This window comes from Pundamilia nyererei, unplaced genomic scaffold (genome assembly GCF_000239375.1).
Source record: "Pundamilia nyererei isolate P.nyererei 1_Seehausen unplaced genomic scaffold, PunNye1.0 scaffold00039, whole genome shotgun sequence".
In the NCBI taxonomy this organism is placed as follows: Eukaryota; Metazoa; Chordata; class Actinopteri; order Cichliformes; family Cichlidae; genus Pundamilia; species Pundamilia nyererei.
The window spans coordinates 2,985,358-3,013,348 of NW_005187440.1; the positions used below are offsets into that span (position 1 = coordinate 2,985,358).

The window sequence follows — 27,991 nt, forward strand, 5'->3', positions numbered from 1 at the left end:
AATTTAGATGTGTCCTCTGATCCCAGCCAACCGCCAAAATATTCAGAACAATCTTAGGGTGGCTTTCTCTTAAAGTAGGAAAAATACTGATATGCATCCCAAACCTGTGGGTTGACGTATACTATACGTGATGTGTGCTGCTTTTTTTTTTTTTTTTTTTAAGTGGAATTTGGAAACTTCAAATATAACACAACCAATGTAACTTAAAGGAAAAGGGGTGAAGTATTAGAAATTCAGTTTTTAAGAAAAACTACATTAGAAATCAGGAGATCAGCTTGTGCACTCTGGAGATGAGCTGTTGTGCCTCTGCACGTTAAGTTACAGTCAAAATTAATTTTTCTGGATATCACCGGGTTTCAGTTGAACCGCGTACAGAGGTTCTCATGTACTTTTGTTAATGTTCTTGAATGAGACAATTGAATTAAAATTTTATGAAATTCACGAGCTGTTCTGTTTTCTTTTCAGAGGAAGCCTGTAGGTGTTCTTTGAGACTGAATAAAACAACTTGAAACCAAAATAAATGCTTGTGAAGTTCATTTTATTATATAGAGCAGTTTGTCTGACATTGGCTAGTTGTGAGAAAGACATGCATAAGTAATCAGTTAATAAAACTACATTTGATAAAACATGTTTTATATTCAGTGTTGTCTTTGATTCCACTATCAGCTGTTGTAGCCTGGTGATGTCTGTTAAATCTCAGAATGGTTGCATTTGATGAAGAGGGAAGTCAGGTTTAAATGTGAGGGGAAAAAATGGTCAAGATGTCACACCAACACAGCTACAAATGAGAGAGAAATAAGACATCGATGTATTTGTGGTGCTACGTTCCCTGTAGCGAGTGGAAAATAAATTGATCACTGCAATTTTCCATATCTGCCAGTAAGAATGACCAAAGATCCACAAAGCCCTGTTTTTTTTCACTAAATTTAAATCTGTAAATGTTGTGTCTGTATAGATTTTAAGATGCTGGTAGGACAGTCCAACTACAATATTATGACTGTCTTGAGGGCAAGAAGCATTCTGGTGTTAAACAGCCGTTGCAACAAAAGCAGCATTGTCAATCAGTGTGGGTACACTGACAGCTGATGGTGAGGATAAATTCATAGAGAAAGCTTTCAGTCTAGTCCTACACGTCAAATCAGTCTTCAGTTTGGCTTGCTTGAATATTATGAAGTCAGTATAATTATTCATTGGTGCACCAGAGCAGGTTTAAGTATGAAAAACACTTCAGATGTGCTAAAATACAGAGGAAGTCAAATGTGAAATAAAACTAAACTGGTCTCTTCCACTGAAGGTAAATAAGCTGAGGAACAATTAAAGTTCAATACTTGCTGAAGGGCTTTATCCCAGCCCAGAACATGCAGTAAGCACTGGTAATACATTTGGAACGGAAAGTGTGAAGGATCATTGTCTTTTAACGCCAGGACATTGATTCTAAACCTTGGTGCTGCTCAAATATATAGTGAGCTCAGAACGGTGAATCACCTTCTGAGTCTGCGATTGAGATCTATGGGCTTCTGACCAGCGTGTCCACCACTCCCTTAGCTCAGTGGGTCCAGTGGGCCGTCGCTCCTTTATTTGGTTTGGATGAACTAGAGCGCGAGGATGGCTGGTGTCTTCTCTGGGCAAGAACTTCCTGTTGACATTTACACTCCCATCTGCACTGGATTGCTCCAGATTGTCATCCTGGGCCGAGACGGCGTGAATTTCACTGGCACAATTTGAGTTGAGTTTTGAAGCAGTCTCAGAATCTTCTTGAGCGACACCTCTGAAAAAATCAAGCCGCTGCATTTTGCACTTGTACTCCTCCAGTTTAGTCTTGCACTCCACGGCCTTCGCTCTCATCTCGAGGAACTGATACTGCAAATCCTTCTCGTAACCTTCCTCTGATTGTAACTCGTTTTCCCAAAACCTGATCTGCTCCATCTCTTCTTCCACTATCATCTCTTGTGCTTCCTGTTCAGCAATTCTGGCCCTTTGATGTTCCTCAAGGTCAAAAATCTGCCTGTCTATACGTGTTATCTGGGCCTGTAGGTCCTGCAAGGACTTGAGCTGACATATTATGGTTTCTCTGAGAGTATTTTTCTCCTCCACGGTCCTGGCAGCAGTTGAACCACACAGGTTGGATTTAGCCTCATTTGTTTTTTTAGAGTGTTTGCTTTCTTTACCCCTTGTCTGATTTCCTATGCAGCAGGAGGTTTGATGGTCCAGTTCTGACTTCAAAGCTTTTTGACCTTTCCCTTTGCCTCTGCTAATGCTACCAGAGTTATCTTTTTCCACAGTGAGTGAGAAATCCAAAGAGATGCGGTTCCTTTTATCCGACTTACTGCTTTCCTTATCATGGGCAGTGCTATAGACCTTTCCTTTCCCCAGACTTTCCAGCCAGTCCCAGGCCTCCTCCATGAGTGTCAGAGACTTTCTTTTTGGCCTTTTCAGGTCTTCTTGCTTCTTCTCACCTTCTTCCCTTAAGCAGGATAACATTGGCAAGCTTTGGCGATGCAGGCTCAGGGAGCCACTACTCCTCCTCATTCTGGAACCTACATCTTTCTTCCTTAATGGCGGACAGGGTTGATATCGTCCTACTTTTGCTTTGCCCATTTCATCCAAAACAGATGCTCCTCTGCGGAATAGACTGAGCTGGACCTCCTTGGACTGCTCACCGTACCTCTCCAGGGTCTCCAGAAGACGTTCCTCGGGTGTCATGCACCGCTCAAAGTCTTTAAATTTCTCCCGTAACGTGTAACGTCCAGGTTGACCTAAAGAACAAGCAAAGAATGAGGATTCGTCAGCATATCAAAATAACCTTTATCACCAAGTAGAAAATGTCCAGCATGCTGTGCACGCACCCAATGCTTGAGCCAGCACTAGGACCACTTCTTGGCATGTCGTTTCCCTTGTTACTCCACATACCACCCGTGGGATACCATCCACAAAAACCTTCACTTCCATTCTGTCCAGTCTTGGATCTGCCCACCCAAAAAAAAGAGAAGAGATTAAAAGCGTGTGGCACACTGACCAGAGTATCCTGTTGTCTGTGTTAGGGGAAGTGGTGGAGACAGCTAAATAACCCTCATTAACATTCACTGTAATCTGTCTGCCCATCATGTGTAAGTCAAGCCTCAGGGCTTTGGAGAGCGTGACAAAATAGCAGAGTTACGCACCATGGTGAATAAAATGGCAAACAGTGTAGATACCTTTCTTTCATGCCTTTTCTTACAGGATAGCAGAAAGAGCAAAATAAGAAAGATGATGGGGGCGAGGGGTGCGGAGTAGCACATGGATTAGTATTAGCACATTCCCACAATGTCAGTTGTTTCAGTGCTATTTAGAATCCCAAACCATAACACAGGGCCACAAACCCCAAAACATGTACGTTACACCTGTATCTATGCACACTTATCTGGCTGATGATCAGGCAGAAAAGCACAGTGGCCCAAACAACTCAATCTCTACTGTCATGGTCTACTCGCTGGCGGTCATTCAGAAATAGCTGATCAACATTTGCTACTAAGGATGGAATCCATCAAAGATAGTTCTGATTTTTCTTTTCCTTTCTATCTTTAAAAAAAAAAGGACTTCAGATATCCAGGAAGAGGATTCTCATTACAGGAAAAGGCTTCTGCGTGCAGTTAAGGAGTTGAAGGCATTTACACTGGTATGTCAGGCTCTGGTCAGTCACAGATGTCTCTATGGAGAGATGGTGTGGCTCAAATCTGTATTATATCAAAAACTGCCTTGGGAATATGAGTCCCAGAAAGTTAATTCGGGGTAGTAGCAAAACGTGTCTCTTATTGCATGTATGTTAGAGTCTATAACATTTTGAAGTAGGCTGCATGCAGTGAGTTACGCTGATTAAGAATAAACCCAGTGCACAGGGGTGGGCTACTAAAGTTTCAGCTTAAGTGATTCATTTATTGGTAGTAGAAGGTCATGGGGTAGAAGTCAGTTTAGTAGAGTCAGCTGACATGGACTTTATAAAGTCTTGCTAGGATTAGGAGCGCTTAGGAGGTCATGTAATAGGAAACATCTTAAAAATGATAAGAATTATTATTATATAGACTAAATGTGGTGTCAAAACAAGCAACTGATCCACCTAAGAAAGTCTTTCGAGACCCTTTCTAACTAAGATCGTCTGCATAACTGGAATATTCTGGTAATTAAATAAATAAATAATAACAGAAAAGGGGCACTTGCTACAGAAAATCCATGGCAAAATCTTGTAGAGACTTACCTCTTTGTCCTGTCTGCAGCACAGATGCTCGCACACGTTTGTTCTGGGGAAGTGAATGTTCTGGTGGGGAGGAATAGTACAGCAATTAAGACCAATTAAAATTCCTGAACACATCACTGGGGGAAACTTTCTGATCCCACCCTTCTTGCATCTTTCCACTAAAAAAGGAAAACACAAAAAAACCAGATCTATATTACTAAATGTTTAGCGATATAAACCTTGACACGTTGCCCGGGCAACATGCTCGTAGTAACATTAAAATGAAATGAAACACATATTTCTAGACTTCGCGTCTCGACTATATGCTGTGTTGTATTGTGCATGCACTCAGTATTGGCATTTGCTTTTATTATTTATTATTTAAAATTGATCTTGTGTATTCGTAATTACAGACTAGATGAAAGTCCCACCATGTTTTAGGACAAATCCAAACATGAATCCAGATGTGTGTTTTCACCAGCGGTAGATGTTAGCTCTGGGTGTTCCTCTTTATCTTTCAAGCAGGAAGTGTGATTACAATCCAAACACAACATACTGCAGCCCTCCACCAGCACATGTGAGCAAAGAGCAGACTCTTTCTTGTGCACCAGAACTTTTTTTTTTATAGAAGAACAAGTTTAATCTTGTTCTTGGTACATTTAGACTCAGTGGCCTTTATTTATGCAGAAGTCTCCCTGCAGCTTTCAGAGGAGCAGATGAACATCCTGTAGAGGCTGGGAAGACTTTATTCATTTAGAGGAACTATAGGTAGAACTGTGTTAACATTGCACAGGAATGTTCAATCCCAAACATCATGTAACACCAATTTGGACTATTTATCCATAGGAATCACTCGGTTGTTTGTGTGCTACATTTACAGTTTACACTCGTGCTTTGGTGTTTCTTAAAATCTCCTACAATATATCCCCAAAACTAAGGGGAAATGTGGAAATCACAGGAAACTGCTGCATGGCCAGATCCAAAGAACGCCTGTAGAGCGGGAGCCGGACACTGTGACACCTGTTGTTATTTGGTAGTGTCTGGCAGTTTGGATGATGATGACAGGAGTAATATGAGATGGGCAAACTTGGACACTCTGCTCCCTCCTGCCTGTCTAAATCACATTTAGGCTACAGCTGCCAATAACCTCTCAGGTTCATATTGAAGAGTGTAGATCTCTCTGGAAAGAAGAAATTCTTGAATCAGTCATTTTAGCTGTTTATCCTTGAAGTTCACTCTCACGTGGCAGATCGATACACTCTGTTCCTTGTGGCATTTGAGCAGGAAGCACTGATTTTTCCTACTGAGGCATGTAGCTGTAACACTTTAGTTAGCATTTTTGTGCAAATTGGGCACACCAGCTAAAGTTTGAGAGGATTAAACAGATCTCTTCTGTTTAAGTTAATAGTAGAAGAAACCTGTCGTTACAATTACAAGGAAATGTAAAACAAGATTGTGAAGTTTAAATACTTGAAAGGTATTTTTGTGAAATTTATGCCCTATTTTAAATGATTTTAAAAATCCTTAATTCACCTTTAATAATTTAAACATTCCCATTCTGGCATTTTAATTCCCAAAGTCTGAACTGACTGACTGCCCACGTCTAACTTGATCTCTTTAACTAGTAAGAGGAACCTTGACATTTAGAATCACATTCCCTAAAAATAGATGGCTTGTTGGTTTGTGTCTTCCAGCTGCACAGACATCGGGAAATGGGAGCGTGTGCAACACAAATCAACTTCATATATTTTCATAATATATCCTCCTATTCTGCAGTATTTAGCCTATTCAGTATTCTGTCAAAAGCTTTAGAGTTAAATGGAATTTAATTTTTGATAAAGCAGTAAAACTACATTAGAAAACTTCAACAGCAATGACAACTGAAAGAATTTATCCCAAGGAAGCACTGGAATATTTTCATTTCATGAATTACAATGAGACCCCAGGCTTTTCTCCCAGTTAAACTTTTTTTTGTTATTTTATTTTGACTTTTTTAATCCACAGTAAGCTGCATAAACCCAGTGCCTCCTAGCAAATCTTAACCGTTACCTGCTGTGCCTGTTTTTCATGTGTTTCCTGCTCAAAGCATGTTCTTTTGAAAGCCAAAAGCAACTGGAAGCTGCACACCCAAATCTGTATGAGTTTTAGCTCAGAAAATAGGCTTGGTTGTATATGATTACTTAAACGCATATTATTGTGCACAGGTTAAAACATGTATATGCAGTCCTGTGAAAAATAAGTACACCCGTAAGGTATGCCTAAAAGGTGATACCATGCAATACTCTGTCCAAGTACAGGCTTCAATCTGATCAAAATGCTGGGGCAGGACCTTAAGATAGCGATGCGTTACCTCACGTTATTGCTGCTAAAGGTGGTAATCATTCAGTGAGGTTAGCTTGTTCTTTTTCACGTGACTCTAAGGTGATTTTGCTGAGAAATATTTGAATAGTTGAATTGGATGTGAAGTGTTGTGTTTCTTTAAGCAATGTCACATTTTCTCATTTAAAAAGCATTTCAGTAATACTGGTCCAGCCCTTATAGCTTTAAAAGCTTTAAAATGTTGCTTGTGTAAAGTACTTTTGAAATCAAATGAGGAAGAATTTGTGGGTAAGACCAAATGCTAGGTTGTATTAGGGTTTCAGCATCTCTGAATGGAGGGGGAGACTTCAGATAGCTATGTCCCTCAGAGTCTGCCAACTGGTGAGCAGAATGAACACCTGCCCAGCAGTGACTGGGGATCGAAGATTATGGGAAGGGATTTAGAAGTGATGGAAATCAGAGAAGTACTGAGGGGCAGGAGTGTGAAGGGACTTGTAAGTGAGAAGAATGACTGAATTTAAGGCAGGACTTTGGCAGCTATGTAGAGAGCCGAGAGTAGGAGTGATCTCTTGCCTGGATGTAGTGAGTTTTGAGCACTTCACAGCCTGTCCTTGACTTTACTTGTGGCTTATTATTTCAATAAGACGCTATTACAGAAGTCCACACAGAATCTGACAAATGCATGGGATCCTTCAGCAACAGGATAGAGATGTAAAATCCAGAGACAAGAGCTGACTGTCATCTGCACAGCCATGATGTTGTGCTAGGAAGCACCTTGTTGTGAAGTTGAATGTTATTGTCTCTACCACCTAATGATGGAACACTAACAGTGCAGACAGGGCAATGTGGGTGTGAGCTTCCTTCTAATTTCCTTCTTCTACTTCCTCGCTAATTATAATTTATGCCAAGAAGTGGTTTATAAGTCAGCCCATCTCATGTACCACCTACCATGTTCACAGCAACTCATGCAGCTATCATGGTGTTTCATAAGATGAGTCCCCATGTATGCAAATACCTGTCAGTTTGTCAAAACACTATGCCAGCCGGGGGGGTCCTGTATGCACACAGATGACTTAAAATAGATCTAGACACATATGAGTTCCACATTACATCAAGGCATGTTTCATGTGGCCACAGCGGGTTCTGGTTACAGTTGAGCAGAGGGTGCTTAATATTGCCCAGAGCAAGCACGGGGCTCCACACTTCCCACCTACAGTGGTCCAGTGCCTGACCACCCGCTACCAGTCCTCAGGATAGTTTAACTGAAGACCATCACCATGCCAAAAGTTTTGGTTCCAGGTCAGTTTGGGCAAAATGAAACAGGGACTTCATATATACTACACTAACAGAGGGGAGGTTTGGAGATTTTTTTAAAGAAATGAACAAAGTCTTCACCAGTGGTGCTATCATTTCATGGAATTTCTTAACCAGTAGAAGACAGAAGGGTGACAAAGATGTCCCCCTACTGCCCGACTGAGATGAATTGATGTGCTGATTTTGTATTACACTGGTCACACTTTTCTGTGCAGCATGTAGTATAAACAACTGTTTAGGCAATAAATCCACATTTGTTTAGCAGTGCCATTCCAGGGGTATCTTCCTTATGGGTGGCAGTGACAGCTTTAATGGCAGCTTCACTGGGGTTAAAAATGCACATACGTCCAGCGTGAGATAGTGATCTGTGTCTGCATAACACTAGCTAACTAGTGTTAATATGCACAATTCATTTAATACAATTCTATATCTATAAGATCTATTTTAAGCATGCGGTATATAGTCGTTGGTATTGTACTACAGGGGTGTGTATCAGCTTTTGGTAATGCACCTGTGGTTTACTATCAACAGTGAAAATAGCAGGAAAGGAAATATGAATGCTATTTGTCATCATGTTCACAGAGATTGTGTTTGCCATCCAGATAATTTTTCTAGGTTTGTACTTTCATTGTGATCCTTCTTGTAGTACATGCCCACCACAGAAAATCTCTGTCATTAATACTATTTTGAATGCTGCAGTAATAGTTGCTAATTTTAGGCCTGCCTTCACCAGGCACAGGGCAACCGGCCAGTTACATAATGCAAGAGTCTTTCAAAAGGTGAAAAGATGAAGTGCTGAAGCCTGACCACCTGCAGACAGGTTTGACTTCACAGCTAATAGAATTAAGTTGTATTCATTAGTACAACTTTTCAATGAAAAATACTTGTTGCAAATTATTTTGCAACAATTAATGCGGTAAAATATGACTGATTTTAAGACCTATTGATCAGCCACAGACAAAGTTGAGTGAGAAATGATTGAACCAATAATTCAGTTTACTAAAAGTGATATTTAGCTATGGCGATAGGAGTATTATGCAGTTTTCCAGGAGACCTCACCTGCTCCACGAGCCACTATGGATGATTTTTTTTCATCAATTGTTTAACACACTTATTTCATTGTTATTGTTGTTCTGAGATATAACCAGGCATGTTTTGTTTCCCCTTTAACCTGGACTGTCCCACCCCGACTGGGATTTTTTTGCTTTTTCACCAGAGGGAGGAAGTAAGTATCTAGATGGGAAATGAATTAGGGAATTTGAAATACAGATTCAAGTATTTCAAAATGCATGGTTTACTGCCTAGTTGTGAGGCAGTCACATCACCAAACCTGCATTTTTTTATTTGAAAGCAACCTTTTCTGATGGTTTTTTTTTTTTTTTTTTGCGAATGAACACAAAAAAGGAAATGATGGGATAAAGTGCAAATTGACAGCATTTATTAATAAACTGTTCACATTCAATATCAGTTCTCCACAAACAGCTTGATCCATGAGGACTCAACTGAACGTGAACATCTGCATTAATAAATGACTTTTTGCCACCACGGAAAGCTTAACATACAGCGATGCACATATCAAGAACTTTAGGTGACAATCAAACCATTTGGCACAGACAGCATATCCCAGGGCCACACAGTTAGTGCATCCTTATATGCATGACCATACTGCACATTTTAGTTGAAACATGTTGCTCCACTGGGAGCAGAGACACAATGAAACAATCTCTGCGTGTATTTTGAAGATGTGGTCAGCAGTTTTTTGTCCAGCTCCTGCATTTCATTCAGTTGCAACACTTAATCAATTTTAACAGCCATGTGTCCAATCCATACACATCCTCACACTGTGCCTTACATTAATGTCACTTACCCATTTATCACAAGTAGTCCAACATTTAATTTCATTATTCATGTGTGCAAGGTTTGCTACTGCATGCATTTTCTAATCTATGTTGTTTTATTTATATAAATATATATATATATATATAGGCTTTTATATTACACAACTTGATATCAACGTACTGTGGATAACGATAAAGTGTTTGGGGTTTATTCATGTATAACCTTCTGCATAATATTATCTAACCAATGCTTTTCCTAACACTTTCTTTTCTGGGTTTTATTCCCCATGATGCATCTCTCTCTCTTGCTGGGTATATCAGGTCAACAGAGTAAGTATGGAGAATGGCGAATGGAAGCCAAAGTCACTTCAGTATCAAACTCTATGCTAGAGATGTCACCTTACAGGAGAATGTGTTGGCTCTTGCAAGTGCATGTAAAAAAGTAGAGTTGGTCTAGAGAGTATTTTTGTACACAGTGGGTTGTTAAATAGAGCTACAAAGGCTTTGCATTGTCACTGTCTCATTTTTGTGTGTGTTTGCATTAGTCTTTGCGTGTGCGTATATATTTTTTAGCATATTTTCATCAAAAACAAGAATAAAAAGCCACTTACACTGTGGCGGATTAGGTGCAATTACGCAATTATAAAGAGAAGTGGACCTGGAGTGCTTCATCAGTGTAGTCCCTCAATATGCATGATTGTTGCAGGCTATACTGGAGGTCAGAGTTTCTTAGTTGTAGTGACTGAGTCAGTCTGTTGCCATGTATGCTTGTGCTGGAGCCTGTACACATCATTGAGGAATATGCTGTGAATGCAATGCAGTACATCATGTCCAAGATTTTCCTCAAAATTTTTTCATTTTGTAATGTAGATCATAGCAGGCAATCCTGAATGTGGCCCGCCTAGTTTAGTTCGATGTTGCATGGTGTTATATGAACGGAATGCATTTCTGTTACTTGAACTTTCTGTGCGCATCACAGAGACCGATGACAAGATGAGGGCCTTCGCAGAGCAGGTCTTTGCTTCTGAGACCAAAGACGAAACGATCCGCGATGAAATCTCCATGTTTGATGTGGCTGAGGACTGTCCCATCATCCATGATGAGATGGCCCACCATCTGCACACTGATGATGATGAGCAGAAACGGTGAGATGGAAGATTTTGAATAGTGATGCTACAAAATCATGATTTGCTTCCTGAAAGAACCACAACGACAAAAAAATCATTACTTACCTTTTTTATTTAATGGGGGAAATTTGCTTGGTAGTAACAACAAATATTTGATCAATTTTGACAGAAAAATTAAGTCAGACTTCACTATCTCATCTTCCACAGCAAGAAGCGCTCCCGTACCATGGCCGTGCCCACGGGTGCTTCCCAGGCAGCTGCTACTGTAGTGTCAGTGGAAGTGGACACGCCCACCTATCTGGAAGTGCCTGACTTCCAGAGAGTGGCCGTCATTGGAGACTATGCTGCTGGGGTACTGTTTATTTTCGCATAATTAAAAAACATTAAACTTCTTATGTTACACTTTGAGGTCAACCATAAATAACACCTTCGTCCAGTGGTGTAACTTCACAGTGTATTAGCACGTTGTGATGTCACTCGGAGGGGTGGTTCTGGGTGCGACAAAGTAAAAAAGTCTTTAAAGCTTATAAAAGTTATAGCATGAACTGAATTTTAAAAGAAAGTAGTTTACTAAGCACTATGTCACAAATGCTTGGTAAGACTGACATGCATTTCAATCAGACTGGCTTTTCAATTGCAGCGACTCCTGAATTGGGTTTGAATTGGTATTGATAGCTTTAAAATTGAAACTACCTGTAGCACATTCAAACTGGGTCAAGCAGACATGAATGTGACAAGTGGTGAGTATAAATTTCACTGACTATATTTTGTTAGTGCGTGAGTGTCCTCACAGGCTACCTCCCACTATAAAAGGCCATGAGTGGAGCTCATGTGAGAGTATGCTAAAGTTTCAGGTTTCACCACCGTTGGTTTGACATTTACAGTAGAGCGAGAGAAAACTTTGGAGGAAGTGACTTTGCTTTAACTTTGGGCCTCACATTTGTTAAGATAAAGGTTTGTTCACTGCATATGTAACATGTTGTGTTGACATTACACAGAGCAAATGACTGATTGTGTAATATATACTCTTTTTTTAAAAAAAATTGCCATTGAGATGAGATTGGAGCAAATAAAAAGTTCTAGTACTTAAATTTGTTTTAATAGTATAGTCTCCATCTGCTTCATCCATCCATTCAGTTTATCCAGTTTAGGGTCGCGGGGGTGCTGGAGCTCATCCCAGCTGTTATAGGCCAACCTGGACAGGAAGCCAGTCTGACACAGGACTAATGTGTTTCATCAATTCCACATTGTTTAACAGTTAACTGTTATCTCTCGTATGTGCTATTCAGGTGACCATGGATGACTTTGAGCTGGCATGCAGGGGTCTGTACCGTGCTTTAACCATCAGGGAGAAGTACATGCGACTGGCCTTCCAGCGCTTCCCAAGAACAGCCTCCCAGTACCTGTGTCAGACTGAAGGAGAATCTTTCAGACCGGAAGAACAATTGGAGCCAGGTGACAATAAAAGGAGATCAGGGTTAGCATGATTTGAAATGATCTTATGTAGAAGATGTGTACTTAATTATATGTCGCATCTATCCTCAGTCTTCACAAGTCCTCCAAAGGAAGGGGAAGACCCCTTTGATGTCAAGAACCTGCCAAAGAATCTGGGCTATGTTGCTCGTATGAAGGATGGTGTGATTTATGTGTACAATGACGCTGCAGCTGCTGACAAACATCAGCCAAAGGACATGCCCTACCCAGACCTCAATACCTTTATCGATGACATGAACTTCCTCATCGCTCTTATTGCACAGGGCCCAACGTGAGTCCTTTAAAAGTGCTCATTACTCTGTTTTTAGATTTTAGAACTGAAATTCATCTGATTTCAAAAAGTGCCAACACAATTTCTCCTCATTTTTGTAATTTAGCTGTAATTCTTCCTAGGTGAAAGTGCTATCAAAGCACAATTATTTCCACTTTATTTTGCAGAAAGACTTACACTCACCGCCGTCTTAAGTTTCTCATGTCCAAGTTTAATGTGCATGAGATGCTGAATGAGATGGAGGAGATGAAAGAGGTGAAGAAGAACCCTCACAGGGACTTCTACAATTGCAGAAAGGTAGTTGCTTTAAACCTTCTGTCAATTTAATGTGAAGTGACATAAAATAAAATACCAGTGTGATTAGCACAGTTGCAGGATTTTTCAGAAATCTGTGACTATCAACAGCTTTGTGCTGATTTTAACTGGAATGTGTAGTAGAGTTTAAGTAATGTCCTATTTATTTGTTGTGCATGATCATTTCACACATTTTCTATCATCTTCCTTACTTCCAGCTGCAGTGCAGCTCGTGGTGTCTTTAGCTCCCTCTTGTGACCGATCACATGTATTACATTGCACAAACAAAAACCTCACTGATCACCCTGCCATCTCTATTCCTTTCCAGGTGGACACTCACATCCATGCTGCTGCCTGCATGAACCAGAAGCACCTGCTGCGCTTTATCAAAAAGTCTTACCGTGTGGATGCTGAACGTGTAGTGCACAACCTCAAAGGGAAGGAGGTCACCATGAAGGAGCTCTTTCAGTCCCTTAACCTGCATCCATACGACCTCACTGTGGACTCACTGGATGTGCACGCTGTGGGTTTTTCTTTTTTTTTTCTTCTTTTTTTTAGTAATCTAACAACTAATAACAGACTTTTATTATAGTAAAGTAACAAGGCTCACATACTGACAGGATACATTTCCATGAAAGCCATTAAGTGTTCAAGATAAGAATAAAAATATGTAATAGTCAAATAATAACAAAAAAAACCCCCCAAACATTATAATTGAAAGATAAACCATCAGTTTTATATTATCTTTAAAGGATTGTACACATAGAACATAAAGATTATAATGCTGCCAAATTTACCATTTACCAGGACTTGTACCATGATGACCAATGCGCAGGAAAAACTGCTGCTGGGTGAGCAACGTGTGGCCTCACCTCTGTAGGCCACACATTGCTAAAACCTGAAAACTGGATCAGATTCAGTAAAAGGATTAGATGTTACAATCCCTTACAATGCATTGGTTTAAATGCAGAAAGTCTTGGAGGATGGCTGTTATGAGGAAAAGCAGCCCAGAAAAGTTACCAGCGGCACACATCGTTGTGTACCTCAACCTTCGTTCTTTTACCCAAGCTAATCTGCCATTTTTCCTTGGTTAGGTTTAGGGATTAGAGATCTGATCTAAGTGATCATATTAACATTTGGGGCACATCGTCAGTAGTGGACCTTGGATTCATCAAGTGTTTCAGCTATAGGATAAACTTCTTTTCTAATTCTTGAGGAAATGTTTAAATATCAAAAAGTTTGTATTCTATAAAAGCAAACACTTTTATTAAAACCAAATGTGTCGTGTTGCCTGTTCAGTTTTATAACTTCTTTGGTCTAAATTATCATCTTGTATCTTTCTCTGAAGGGTAGACAAACCTTCCAGCGTTTCGATAAGTTCAACGCCAAGTACAACCCAGTAGGAGCCAGTGAGCTGCGTGACCTGTACCTGAAGACAGAGAATCACATCAATGGAGAGTACTTTGCCACTATCATCAAGGTTAGTTTCAAACGACTTCTCTGTAAAACTGTATAACTGTCACTGTGGCAGCTGAAGATCAAGGTTGTTATAACTACTTTATTAACATTCAGTTTTATACACTGAACTGGTGATTTGAGCTTGATTTGATCTTTGGGAAAACCAGGAAGTAGCCAGTGATCTCGAGGAAGCCAAGTACCAGTATGCTGAGCCCCGTCTGTCCATTTATGGCTGCAACGCCAACGAGTGGAACAAGCTCTCGAACTGGTTCGTCAGGCACAGGGTTTACTCCCCAAACCTCAAATGGATGATTCAAATACCTAGGATCTAGTAAGTTTTCAGTCTTCTCTTTGTTCTGTATAAACACACCAAACTGTCAGAGAGATGGAAAACTCTTACATTTATACATTTCATGCTTTTTCTTTTTGTTTGCCTGCATTAAAGAATATGCATTCAAATACTAAAGCTACCTCTACTGCTACCAAGAATGGATGAAATTTTCATTTAAATAATGCCATTTGTCCATGTTCTATCTCAGCGACATCTTCAGAGGCAGAAACTTTGTGCCACACTTTGGCAAAATGTTGGAGAACATTTTCCTGCCTGTGTTCAAGGCCACCATTGATCCACAGTCCAGTCCTGAGCTAAGCATCTTCCTCAAGCATGTGAGTCACTGTTCAGACACAAAAATATATGCTGAACCTTGATTTCCAATCCACACATAAAGATATAGCTGTAGAAAAGATTCAATCTGAATACTACGGTATAATCCGGGATAATCCATTGTTTTCTACTCAATGTGTAGGTGACAGGCTTTGACAGTGTGGATGATGAGTCCAAACACAGTGGTCACATGTTCTCCACTAAAAGCCCCAAACCAGAGGAGTGGGACATCGACAAAAACCCCTCCTACACCTACTACATCTACTACATGTATGCCAATATCGCTGCCCTCAACCAGCTGCGCAAGTGAGTAATGCTATTTCCATACATGCTTTTTCTTTTTTCATCCTATTGGATTGAAGCACTCGGATTTCTTTGTCAGAGATCATTATTTTCTCTAAACATTTACAGTGAGTATATATTTAACTCTTGTCTGAGTATGTCTGCTACTTTCTGTTGTATCATTCCTATTCTTCTGCTCTCCAGACAGAGGGGCATGAACACATTCATGTTCAGGCCTCACTGCGGTGAGGCTGGTGCCATAACCCACTTGCTGGCTGCATTCATGACTGCTGACAATATCTCTCATGGCCTTAACCTCAAGAAGGTCAGTCCTCTGAATGCAGCATTTCATTTGCCTTAAAATGCACTTCAATTCATATGCATGATCAGGCAATTGCCAGACCAAGCAAACATAACAATAGTCTTAAAACACAATATAAGTCGAATCAAAGTAGAAAATGTTTTTTTTTTTATGTGTTTGCCTATACACCACATTTTATATAATATCTGTCTGACAAGTTAACAGTGATAGATTAAGTCAGCCTAACTCTTTAGTTGAATGTGGCCAATGATACAACTGACATGTAATTCTAGTATTGAAGTGTAAAGTTCAATTTCAGATTTGGCATGATTCTTGTGAGCAAGTTAAAACATTGATTATTGCCTATTTATATTTTGTGTTGTTATATTTGTTAAAAATATGAAGCTTGTAAAGTCACTGTTTTCCCCTCAACCCTTCACAAACAGAGCCCCGTGCTGCAGTACCTGTATGTCTTGACCCAGATCCCGATCGCCATGTCCCCACTGAGCAACAATAGCTTGTTCCTTGAGTATGCCAAGAACCCGCTGCTTGAGTTCCACAAGAAAGGCTTGGTGGTGTCTCTGTCCACCGATGATCCCATGCAGTTCCACTACACCAAGGTCTGAGCCTTTGGTGACAACATAGACAAATACACGCAGCCTGTTGTGCTGTTTATTGTTTAATATGTAGATGGACAGAGATGGTCAGCATTGATGATAAACACATTCTGTAAATCAGATAAATTGGTGTTGTGTGCAATTTTTTTTTAATGCAATCCATTTCATATGATCTCAAGTTGAAGCAGGAGTATTCAGTAATATCAGTCTTGGTTTTTTTTATGTCCACAGGAACCTCTAATGGAAGAATATGCCATTGCAGCTCAGGTGTTCAAGCTCAGCACCTGTGACATGTGTGAGATTGCCAGGAACAGCGTGCTTCAGAGCGCCCTCTCCGATGAGGTAAAACAGACACACACCTACGAGTCTGTACTTGAGTCAAAGAGAATAACAAGAGCCAAGAGAACATTACAAAATACATATATTCTTAGTGACACTATAGTGAGAACTACCAAAGGTGGTTTGAAGAACTTTGACTGTAATTGCCAGTTAAAACATTTCTTTGTGGGGTTCTTTTTGCGCTGCAGGAGAAGCGCCACTTCCTGGGTAAGGATTACCTCAAAGAGGGTCCAGAGGGCAACGACATCCGCAAAACCAACGTGCCTCAGATCCGTATGGCGTACCGCTATGAGACCTTGTGCTACGAGCTCAACCTCATCAAGGAGGGCTTGAAGTCTGAGTAAACCGACCGGACCCACCCTTACTTAGACACTACTCTCTTTTGTGATATGGAAAAGTTTCTACGTCTGTTTATCGCAGTGGAATCTCAAAGAAACTGACCATTTAAAATACAGATGTTCTCTCTATTAAAGGAAGAAATGCTTTTATAATCTGCACATCTGTGACTTGCACATTACAGTATGTTTTTTTCAGTTGGAGAAACGTGTATAAGAATGGAAGGAAATAAACGGTGCAATTGCATTTCTGTGGTCGTTGCCAAATTGTTTACCCGACAGGAAGATCTTGTCCTACTGTGTTGCCTTAAGACATTTCTTGAAAGCTGTTTACCTTATTTATTTAACGTTTAGCAGCAAAATTACCTTAGGCTATAAGTCAAAACACGATATGAAAGTCAGCATTTGTTCTAACCTAAATGAACCGAGTTCACATTTAATCATGTTGCCAAGATCAAGTTTGAGACAAGGTATAAAGTCTAAAGTTCACAATTACGTTAGAGAGGCTAAAGCTCTGCATCACAAACGTCATAAATTAAACACCTAGTTATGTTTATTAAGTTGTGCGATCGCAAAGATGGAGCTCCTAACCTAGTGTCTAGATTTCCCAGGACACTCAAAGACAGCAGTATTTGTTCAGTGTTGACAGCTGCAGGAGTTGAGGTGATGACGTCGTCTCACTTGGAGGCTTCAGGAAAACTTTCTCACAGTCAGCGCGTCAAGCTCGACAGAAACAGTATGAGGGAAGCTGGAAGTCAAATAAAAGCACGGTAAACTATTTTGTAAACAAGACAGAAATGTTGCATTACAACCCCCTAACACAGTTATTTGTTAACCACTTCCAGCAGTGCTGTCATAAATAATGGTGTGGTGGATAATGCATGTAAATGTTGCTTGTTCCTTTATTATTTGAAATCATTTCAGATACTTTTGTTGCTCCCAAAACTCAGTGGCATGTGTTATGATGTCGATATCCCGGTGGTCTTGTTGGACACCGGAATAAATGACGCCAGCAAACGTACAATTGCAGTGGACTAAAATACATTTACTTTTACAATATTTACGTTTTATAAAGGACACATTAAAAATAAAAAACGGACAACATAAAAAACTGAACATAACAAAAAAAAACAACAATTTTCACCCAGAAAGTTCAATGAACACCTTATAAATTGGGGGAAACGACACTCGGTGAATTGTTATCTCTTATATTTTGAAAGTTACAACCGGAAATCGCATTTTCAGGCTGACTTGACGCTAATTGTCCAAAGACGGAGGGCGAGGAGTGTTCTGCTTTAGCAGCTTTTCTCTCCTCTGTGGCCACTTTCTTTGTGGTTGTTGTTCATGCTGTGTTTAGATATTAGTATAAGCGGTACGTTTTTATACCTCATAAAGTTTTCTTGCTCATAAGTTAAGTTTACCAGTCTGTAGGCTGCTTTTTTTGAACAACGGTAGCATTTTTTTTAACGTTATTGAGACCTTTCCAGATTGAACGATGAGACCGAGCGCAGTCGGATTTTATTTGCGGTTTTTATTTTATCGCCGGGAAAACGAGGAAAGAACATGAGTCCTGCTTATACTTTGGTAAGTAGTATGGATTCCATCACATCTACCCATCTTTCTATCTTTACACTTACTTCACAGCTTATATATCACTTTCTCGTAAAAAACCCTAGTTAAAATGTTCAAGGAGCTCTGTTTCTGCATTCAGTGATATCGTTAGCTAATAGCTGGCCGTAAAATTTATAGCTCTCCCACACTTCTCCAATCCTTGTGCTTTCTTCATATGGTGACAAGTCAACACCAAACGCCACTGAAACTATGGCAAGTTTAATCTGACGGTATTATGTATAGCTATTATCACGTTTTAATGTAAGTATCAATACTTTTTCTGGTTCAGTAAGTCCCTTTCTTCAACTCGGCATGCATCCAATAAATTATTTTTATTATTTTTCTTCTTTTCGTTTATTACACTGTACGATTTCACTGGTGACTAAAACGTTATTCCTGTATTGCTGTTCCAGCCGGCGGTTTAACAGGTTTCACCATAACGAGTCCGTTAAGTTTCCAAGTTTCAGTTCTTTGCAAGGGCGGGGTGACATTTTTTTATTATTTATTTATTTATTTATTTTTACAGTTGTTGTTGTTTTTTTAAAACATGAGCCTAGTTTCCTTTCACTCAGTCCGCATGCATTCCTGCTAATCTCCAGTTTATCTCCGTTTATCTGGACATAGTAACTATTCATAACAGAAAATATGGAGGCAATTCAGGTCATAGAGCTCCCAAAGGTCTCTGTCCTTTAAGGCTGTAAAATGCTCTATGAAAATCATTTGTCTGCTTTGCCAAATATATAGGAAAATCAACTTGGTTAATTGATAACTGTCAAGACAAAGCCTCTTCGATATTCATGTGCCACTCAAGGTGTTATCACTGTGGTATTGTGAAGTAATGATGTTTAGATTGTTTATCTGCCTCAGTCTGTGTTTATGAGAGGATTTGGACTGTTTTGGCACAGCTAGCATCAACAACTTGACACAAAACACCTCATGAAAGCTGTTTGTCTGTCACTCCCTCACTGGAGATGTGGAAATGAATGCCTCTGTACCCCGCTGACTGCTGAAGGATCAGTCGTTTTAAGGTACTTTATCTTGCTCTGTCCTTTTATGTTGGTGTAAAGCAAACCTGCATTTTTCTTTTATTATACTCCCGACTGCCACTGCTGGTGATAAACTACAGTTGTACAATACCTCACCTCCAACATGTCATGTCATGCCACACGTCTCTGCAGGGCGTGTTGTGGCGGTTTTGAAGCTGCAATTAGGTTTAATTTAGTTGCCAACTGATGACTGGGTTCTCCAAGCTTTGTGTGTCCCCTGTCTAGTTTCTACATGGATGACTCAGTGAGTTTCACTAAAATAATGCTGGGATGCCACTCTGTAAAGCTGAATGCCCTATTAAAACGTTCATTTTGACTTTCCCTCTGGCTTTTCTACACAACAATGTACAGTTCACTGCTTCGGGACTAATATTTGATTTTAACTGAATACCATGGAAAAGAGGGAAGCTCCCATTTTGATATGTTTCACAGTGTTACTGTAAGTGGCCAGTGGCTGATATATTTCTGGATTTCTTGTATTTCCAAGTCAGTGTTTGAATATAGATGATCTAAACATAGCTTAAACCAGTGGTTGGGTGCAAATCTTTCTGCACCATAATTATGGACACTGCTGATCCTTCTTCCTGCAGCTCAGGAAACGCAACTCATGTCTTCCTGTACTACATACCGCACACAGACGAATAAGTGCAAGTGGGTCAGTTCGGGAGCTGCATTGTCATTGCATGGTCTGGCTATGATGGAGCAGCATTCCACTACAAACATACGTTTAATTTGGGTCAAACGCAGACAAAGGTGTCATTTGCAAGACTGAGTGACTGTCCGACTGTCTGTAGCTGAATCTATTTACTGACCCTCCTCCTCTCCATCTGCAGGAATGCAGCTCATAGTCATCATGAACTATGCTGTGGAATTTTACCATGTCTCCCCTTCTTGATCCTCATGTGCGACGTGTCCAAATAGTTTGGTTCCAGCGAAGCAGGAGCAAGAGACTTCAGCAATCATGTTGATGCCGGCTAAGGATATATAAATCAGACTGAGTGCATTGCAAAACAATCGCAGACATCAAATCTGTGCATGTTTTACAACATGTGATTTTTAGTTTAAAGTGCATATAGCAAAGGCCGCAGTTATTTAGAATATGTTGTCTTATATCTTTTTATTTTTTGTGTCTGATAAATAGTTAAACCACGTGAGGAACGCCTAATCTAGAGCTCGACCACGTGTGGATAGGTGGGGTTAAAATGCTCCCCGTCTTCAATTGTCGTTGGCTCTTTATGCAAGAAATGAGATTCGTGTGTTCTTCCGTGTCTCAAACGCTTCATGAAATCGCATAGACCAGGGGTCCCCAATCCCAGTCCACGAGGGCCGGTGTCCCTGTAGGGTCAACACACCTGAATTACATGATTAGTTCATTACCAGACCTCTGGAGAACTTCAAGACATGTTTAGAAGGTAATTTATCCATTTAAATTTAAATCAGCTGTGATGGATCAAGGACACATCTAAAACCTGCAGGGACACCGGCCCTCGTGGACTGGGATTGGCGACCCCTGGCATAGACGGTCTTCCCCCATACCATTTAAAGACAGCCTTTCAAATGAGGTGCATTTGATTTGCTGTACTACAGGTGTTTTTGTATTTGACCAGCTATAAGGAGGCCTAGGATGAAGGCATCACAGAAATCTCCTAGGCCTAGAAGAATTTTTTATTTTTTTGGGGGGGTCACTGCACACATACATAGTAGTGTATGTGTCACTGTCACTGTCTTTACTTTTTTTCTCTTTTTTTACTAGGTTTATTTTCAGAAACCAGCATTCACATGAGTATGTTCTTGTCTTCACCTTTGGATGCATGCTGTTTCAGGGGAAAGATTTCCCTTGGGGTTTTGTTTCTCTGATCCTACAGTGTGCACTGTGCTCTTTGGATGTGTTTTAATTGTACTGATGAGTAATTTTAGTCTGTCATCTTCTTTTTAGGTTGTTTTATAAAATGAGACAAGAGGAAAACGATCCTCTGCCACCACACAACGACATGAAGACAGAACAGAACCAACAATAAACTTTGTGGCTCTTTTGATTTTGATTACAGTTTATGGATAATTAACAATAAGTAGATTCTGTCTGTTGTGGGGAAATACTTGATACATTTACCTATGGAGGATTCGCGATGAGCTGACACAATATGCTGGCTCTAAGAGCGGAGCAGGTCAGACGTGGGGTTGGTGAGGTTGTGCTGCAGAATGAGGCTCCCACAGCCAAGCAAGGACGGCCACCATTGAGGATACCTTCTCACAAGCAAGTCATTAACATCAAGGAGAAGATCTCCCAGTGGGAAGGCCGCAGTCAGCAGAGCAGTGGCCATGATACTGGAGTGAAAGTACATCCTCTGACTGTATCTCGGACTCTGTCTGGAGATCTCCTAGGCAATGGTTGTCCAAACGAGAGCTGGAGAGGCGGTCTTCATGCAAAAGCCAACGTCTCAAAAAGAAATAACTCGGAATTTGATTTTCAGGAATCCCCAGCACAGGCTGGACACGGTGTGGGTGGCAGGAAGTCAGAACCGGTGCGTAGTGGTTCCAGTGAATTATTAGCCACGTCGCCAGGAAATAAAACATTTTCAACGCAAATACTTGCATCTCCCAAATTGGAGGCTACAGATAAACGAATCATTACTGCCAACGGTGACCAAAAAATAGGTCGTATCTTGGATGCTGAAGTAGTTTCTAAACCTCTACCTCTGTCAACTGATGATCCAGAAGACAACATGCCTGCTGGTAACTTCTACACTTCCCGGGGTTTCTGGCGGAAGCTTGAGGGAAACAGACTGCTCTGGGAGAAAGGCAGAGGATCATCAGGTGAAGCTAATCCCCCTCCTAAACCTCAGCGGACATTCCAGTATCGGGGAACCAAGAACAGTAACAACACAGGGTACATGGTACAATGGGACAGAGGGTCCTCTCATAACAATCACTCCAACACGAGAACCAGGAGGGTAGCTCAACCACCCAACTTCCCACCTCCTCCGTGTCCAGTTGGAAAGAGTGAAGGACTTTCAAGACATAAAAAGAACAGGTCAGTAAGTGCACAAAAAGAAAAGCATAAATAATCATAGAGTACTTGTTAAAAGTAAAGTAGAATGGAACTGTTGCAGCACTTTCTTTGATATAAACTGTAGTAGAAAGGTTTACTGAACAGTTACAGTATATGTAGAGCAGTTTTGGGGTGGGGAGGGTACTGTCAGAGTCTGATTGCTGGCTGGGGTCCTGGTGTGATGTCACATGATATCTGGCAGCATTGTCGTCTATTGTCTAGAAATGGCCTAGTTCCTGAGCAGCCATGGGTCCAGGGTCATCTTCATCGGGCACACACACACACACAGTCCCTCTTTCATTATTTTAAAGGCCGAGTAAAACAAGACTAAACTGTGTCACATGCTTATATTATCTGTAGTCCTGTGAAAACCATTGCTTTTGACACATAAAAAGCAAACATTAAATCCTTTTTAATACTGTACATAGAGAAAAAAATGGTAAAGAAAAGGAGTGATCAATGGTTTCAACAAAATATAAAAAAATGATTGATAGATTTTACTTCTCTGCAGATAAAGAAAGTACACCCTTTGGCCTTAGAAACTAATATACCTTGCTGACAATTTGTTATCATGTAAAATATCTGAAGTTGTGTGTGGGTTATCCTGCGTGCACAATATTTCAGTGTTATTCAAATCTGACTTGGCCATTCCACCTGAAGCTGGTGCTGTCCTTCTGACAGTAGAACCGCGCACTTTGACACCAGCATTTGAAATGATTACAATACCAGTCAGCACTTTGGATGGACTTTTGACTGGTGCTGTCCCTGCAGATCCTGTAATATAATTTTTGTTTCTGATGACCTTTTATTGCATCAAAGGCTCTACTGGCTGAATTTCCTGGATTGGCCAGTCATAGAAAACTGGCAGATGTTTATAATACATGCAGTGTAAAATATTAATAATAGACTCGGGCATTTTGAAGACTTTAAAGAGGTTTTTAGACGGTGAATAATGGTAAAATATACTTGAGTGTAAAAGAGAACTTGATACTTGGACCATATGTTGTTGTTTTTTTAAAAAGGTTCTAATTATTGGCCTCTAATCAGGATCCATTAATTCTAATTTCATACATTTGACAGTATAATGAATAATGGGGTATATTTCCTACTCTATTGTTGAAATATAAAGATACAAACATAGGTAGGTGTAGGTGTTATTGATTGCAGTGCCTTTATCATTAGGTACCCTTTCAAAGAGGACGAAAGTTTGCTTGTCCAATAGATTAAAAAGTTTGAGTGGTTATTTTTTTCACATGTAGGTAGAGAAAGTCTGTTTCCCCTCTGTTAGAGCACAGGACAGGATGTTTCATAAACTGTAAAACAGAGTTTCACAAACTACTAATTGTGCAATATTTTTGTTGTTACGTATTGTAGGCAATGTAATCAACCTTTTTAGTTTATGCCAGTAGCTCGATTCGGAGTCTTCCTGTCATGTCTGCACACAGGTAGCACAGGGCTTCTTGTTTACCATCTTTAGAGGAAGCTTTCATTTAAGCTTGTACATTATGAAGTATCTGCACCTGGCCAGGTATTTTATCACGTGAACTTTAGTAACATCGCAGTTTCAGTTTCTGCACTCAGACAGACTGTCCATTTCCATATTTCTGTACTGTCTGTGACACAGAAAAACTGTTACCATATTGCAACTTCTCTATCATGCGCTCAGTCATTTCCTTCCATGATGATTATTCTCTCTCTCCCTGCGCTATCTCCTTGTTTTTCTGGGTTTCATATCAACAAGGCATTTTGTTGTCGGGCAATGGCTAAACATACAACAATAGAGTGAACAGTATAATGGTTATCTTTAGGTCAACAGCCTTTCTCACTGCCATCGCTTCTCTCCCTGTCTCAGGAAGTCCTTTGAGTATGAGGATGCATCACGCCTGACGGCAGAGCAAGGCCCTCGGGCAGATGATGCCCTTTACCATGCCTACTCTGATGACAATATTTACGAGGACATCGTCTGTAAGTCCTATTCCCAATGTGGAGCTGATTTTGAATGAACTTCCAGAGCTTCTGATTTATCTGGCTGTTAGCACAAAAGACAAAGACAGGAAATCATAAAGACTCCTGGGTACCTGTCACTGGGTTGATGTAAATTTCAGTATTCTCAGTTAGGATTTGGCTTATTGTTGTATAATCAGAATCAGAATACTTTATTGATCCCTGGGGGAAATAATTTTTTTGTTACAGTGCTCCATTATAAACCAACATTAACAAGACAGACAATACGCTAACTAAGAATAGTATACTAAGTATACTATTCTTAGTATAGTATACTTAGTAGTACTAAGCATACTATACTTAGTACTACTTAGTAGTACTAAGTATAGTAGCTCAACTGATGATGTTTCCTTTTCCTGATTGCCCACAGATTTCCTACAGTTACTAGAATTATTCCTCATGTTCACGATGGAAAAACATGCTGTGACTAGTGGGATCAGACATAACACCTATTCACAATATGTAGTGTCTGTAAATGTGGCCTAGCTGTTTGATACAAGTGTATAATAATAGCTTTTGCATTGCAATGTCACAAATTCAGTATTTCACAGCACTTGGCAGGTAGGTGCTACCATGCATTTTAAACAATTTGTTGTAGTTTCAGCGAATTTAGGCTGTCTCAGTTGCTTCTATGTCTTGAAGACGTCCAGGCATGCTGTCTAATCCTTCCCATCACTCTACCTTACCCTCAGGTGATGTGACCAGAGATAACCCCTATGAGGATGTCAAGCTATCTCCAATGTGTATCCCTATTGCAAGGCCTCTCCCAAAGGTAATGGATAACATTCCATGTATGTCCTGCTTTAATAGTACACGAGTATTTTTTATTAGTTATCAATGTAACAAATGTGTCAACCTGAGAAACAAAGGAAGAAGGAATTATTGTAGTTTGATACCAAGTAATTATCTGAAACTGAGCATTAACTTGGCACTTCTTTTGTTCCAGTTGCCTTCTAAACCCCAAACGTTATACAGGTATGCTAGTAAAGTGGACAGGAAGGTGTTCCAAGCTGTGTCCAAATCTTCAACCATTGCAGACACTCCCAAACCAGCTGCACCACGGCGTGGAAGCACTCAGAAAATACACAGGATGCCCCAGGTATATTTGCACATACAATTGAATTTGATACTATGGCTGGCTGACAGCATTTTTGGTGCCCATTTCCATGTGACCTGTGACTGACAGAGTGGCAGTGAATGATGATTCATGTTTTACGTAGAACAGAAAAGGAGGCGGTTACTTGTTGAACAGGAAAAAGCTGATGCTGAAAATAATAGATAGTGTTGGAGCAGTATGTGTAAACACTTTGTGTAAATTTAGATAGAAGAGTATTACGGACATCTAACCCATGGCTGTGGAAAGGTTTTGGACAGGGACAGACTTTACTGACAAGGTAAAGAGGGAAAAAAGCGTTTCTTTAAATATATTTGCAGAAAAAAGAGGTTATGGCTTAAAAAACCCAATGTGACCCAAGTACCATGAGTTTGAGCTAGTTTGAAAAAGCCCGTCATGTTGATTTTGATTGTTTTTAGGAAGAGACCATTGTGTAACTTTTCAATAGTGTAAAATGAATATCTGAAACTGTAGTAATAATGAAATATTGAGTGAGTTGAGTATTCTTAAATATTTTAGACAAACCGCTTTTGGGAACTCTTTGAATATATTAAAAATACACATTTAGATCTTGACAATAACTCATTTATTATGTATTGTTCTGCTTCAAAACAGTGCTGTTATGGTTAGTTAGACATGTTACTTGTCATTGCCATACGAGTTTGTTTCCTCAATTGGCAGCGCTTCTTTTAAAAACAAAGTTTAAGCTTCCCGCTCTGTTCTTTTAGAAAGAACAACAAGGGTATGGGGGTTTAAAAAAAAGAAGAAAAAAATGCTGAAAATCTGTAATATAATTATGTATTTAGTAGCTGTTAGTGGCTATATATCATAATTCCATGTAATCAGGATTCTGCAATGGCTCTAAAATTATGGGGCTGACAAGCACCTGTGCTTCTACTACATAGTATGTCAACAAAATTGAGACGATCTTTGATGACAAGCGAGGGAGGAAGAGAGTGAAGAACCAAGGAGTCACCGTGCGAGGTGAGACACAAACACATAGTGGCAGATCCACATCAACACATCAAGATTAAGTTGAGCCTCTTGGTGGAAATACCCATCTTTTGATGATACACATAAGGCCAGTCGCAGTCGGCAATGAAATGAAATTATGAAACAAAGACTTGCTGTCTGCATCTGATTATGGCCTGTCAAGTTTTCCCCATTCCTCTGCTTCTCACTAATCTATCCCTCCTCCTCCAATTTATATAAGCAGAGGAGACCAGCGGGACTGAGAGCGACCCTGAGGACGGCACCAAAGGTATAACAAACGCACAGAATCTTTCACTTTATGCTAATTCTGGGTAAAGTTTACAGGTAGATAACTTTATATGGAGTAAATACTATTAGTTCCTAAAAATGAAAGTATAAATCCAGTGCTACGGTAAAAGGAGAAGATAAAAACATCATATACTGTATAGTGTTAGTGTTAAATGATCACACCAAACATCTCCAAAGTTTTTAATAAGGAGCTCAACTAATGTTTAAAGGATAAGTCATTCATTAGAAAGATGGAGCTAAAACAGCTTGTTTCAGGCAGTGAATGAAATAAGTTGAATCAAGGCTCAGCATAAGATAAAAAGGATTCTTTATTTAGTGTGAATCATGCAACGCTGTAGTAGAGTTGAAGAATAAAAAGCAGAGTTAGAAATTAGCATGATAGGTCATCATTGAGCAACCTTAAAGTAGTCAGTGTTATAGCTACAGTTTTACATTATATAGACATTAAGAAGACCTTTTATTGCTTCTCTGTGCTGGTTGGGATTTTTCCCAGGATAAACATGACTGTATTGTGTCACTGTGTGGTGTTGAACAGGCTCCAGGAGATCAGTTTACATCCAGTCTACATTGAAACGAAGGCCAGGCTACCGCACCCTGGAGAGAGACCTGATCCAGATGCAGCAGCAGCAGCTTTTCCAGATCTTTGTGGTGGTGTCACTAAGAAAAAGCTCCCAAGAAAACACCTACTCTCCTGAAATTACACAACAGTTCCCCAAAATGGTTAGCAGTCTGCACAACTCTGCTTTGTTCATATTGCATGAATTGATGTCATTTGTGACAATTTCACAACTAAATTGTAATCTTGTTTGGTGATATTAAGGGATTCTCATTGTACATAACAAAAAATCCTTTTGAGAATTTGTATACGGGGAATTTCCCAGGCTGATATAAGGCTTCTCAGATGGACTCTTTTGATGTGTTTTTCCAGATTTGGGTATATATCTGCATTTTTTAATTATTATTATTATTATTATTATTATTATTATTATTATTATTATTATTATTATTATTTATTTATTTATT

At 39.9% G+C, this 27,991-nt stretch overlaps 3 protein-coding genes across 6 annotated transcripts in view; 2 read left to right on the forward strand and 1 right to left on the reverse strand.

The window, feature by feature from the left end:
- Positions 1–649: 649 nt before the first annotated feature.
- On the reverse strand, positions 650–4,277 carry rassf11 (Ras association domain family member 11). Its single transcript, XM_005730795.1, has 3 exons — positions 4,232–4,277; positions 2,847–2,966; positions 650–2,756 (listed from the first exon to the last, which is right to left on the reverse strand). Exons 2-3 carry the CDS (start codon positions 2,947–2,949, stop codon positions 1,435–1,437), a joined length of 1,425 nt encoding a protein of 474 aa, XP_005730852.1. The 5' UTR covers positions 2,950–2,966; positions 4,232–4,277; the 3' UTR covers positions 650–1,434.
- Positions 4,278–7,658: 3,381 nt separating this feature from the next.
- ampd1 (adenosine monophosphate deaminase 1 (isoform M)) lies at positions 7,659–17,110 on the forward strand. Of its 3 annotated transcripts, XM_005730796.1 has the most exons (17): positions 7,659–7,828; positions 9,060–9,068; positions 10,003–10,011; positions 10,661–10,826; positions 11,016–11,160; positions 12,098–12,263; positions 12,354–12,573; positions 12,741–12,870; positions 13,196–13,390; positions 14,216–14,347; positions 14,493–14,656; positions 14,865–14,991; positions 15,132–15,295; positions 15,476–15,596; positions 16,019–16,192; positions 16,421–16,531; positions 16,717–17,110. In XM_005730796.1, the coding sequence occupies exons 1-17, from the start codon at positions 7,807–7,809 to the stop codon at positions 16,870–16,872; spliced, it is 2,211 nt and encodes a 736-aa protein (XP_005730853.1). In that variant the 5' UTR covers positions 7,659–7,806; the 3' UTR covers positions 16,873–17,110. The 3 variants fall into 3 exon arrangements, with proteins under 3 accessions (XP_005730853.1, XP_005730854.1, XP_005730855.1); XM_005730797.1 differs by lacking the exon at positions 9,060–9,068; XM_005730798.1 differs by lacking the exons at positions 9,060–9,068; positions 10,003–10,011.
- A 928-nt stretch (positions 17,111–18,038) lies between these two features.
- The window catches only part of dennd2c (DENN/MADD domain containing 2C), an 18,735-nt gene continuing 8,782 nt past the window's right edge, over positions 18,039–27,991 (forward strand). Inside the window, exons 1-8 of one of the 2 annotated variants that reach the window (XM_005730802.1) lie at positions 18,039–18,447; positions 21,457–22,551; positions 24,422–24,534; positions 25,266–25,345; positions 25,520–25,672; positions 26,593–26,671; positions 26,901–26,948; positions 27,504–27,688. In XM_005730802.1, coding sequence (XP_005730859.1) covers positions 21,662–22,551; positions 24,422–24,534; positions 25,266–25,345; positions 25,520–25,672; positions 26,593–26,671; positions 26,901–26,948; positions 27,504–27,688 — 1,548 coding nt within the window. In that variant the 5' untranslated portion in view covers positions 18,039–18,447; positions 21,457–21,661. The remainder of the gene's footprint in view (positions 18,448–21,456; positions 22,552–24,421; positions 24,535–25,265; positions 25,346–25,519; positions 25,673–26,592; positions 26,672–26,900; positions 26,949–27,503; positions 27,689–27,991) is intronic. The other variant, XM_005730803.1, reaches the window with a different exon arrangement.

What these genes read in the sequence shown, in the direction of transcription:
- ampd1 (XM_005730796.1), top strand. Translation starts at nt 7,807, where the DNA reads ATGCCAAAAGTTTTGGTTCCAG. An exon ending in ACTTCTACAATTGCAGAAAG is followed by an intron (nt 12,871 to 13,195) that starts GTAGTTGCTTTA and finishes ATTCCTTTCCAG; the next exon opens with GTGGACACTCACATCCATGC. An exon ending in TGCAGTTCCACTACACCAAG is followed by an intron (nt 16,193 to 16,420) that starts GTCTGAGCCTTT and finishes TTATGTCCACAG; the next exon opens with GAACCTCTAATGGAAGAATA.
- rassf11 (XM_005730795.1), bottom strand. Translation starts at nt 2,949, where the DNA reads ATGGAAGTGAAGGTTTTTGTGGATGGTATCCCACGGGTGGTATGTGGA. An exon ending in AGTGCTGGCTCAAGCATTGG is followed by an intron (nt 2,757 to 2,846) that starts GTGCGTGCACAG and finishes CTTGTTCTTTAG; the next exon opens with GTCAACCTGGACGTTACACG.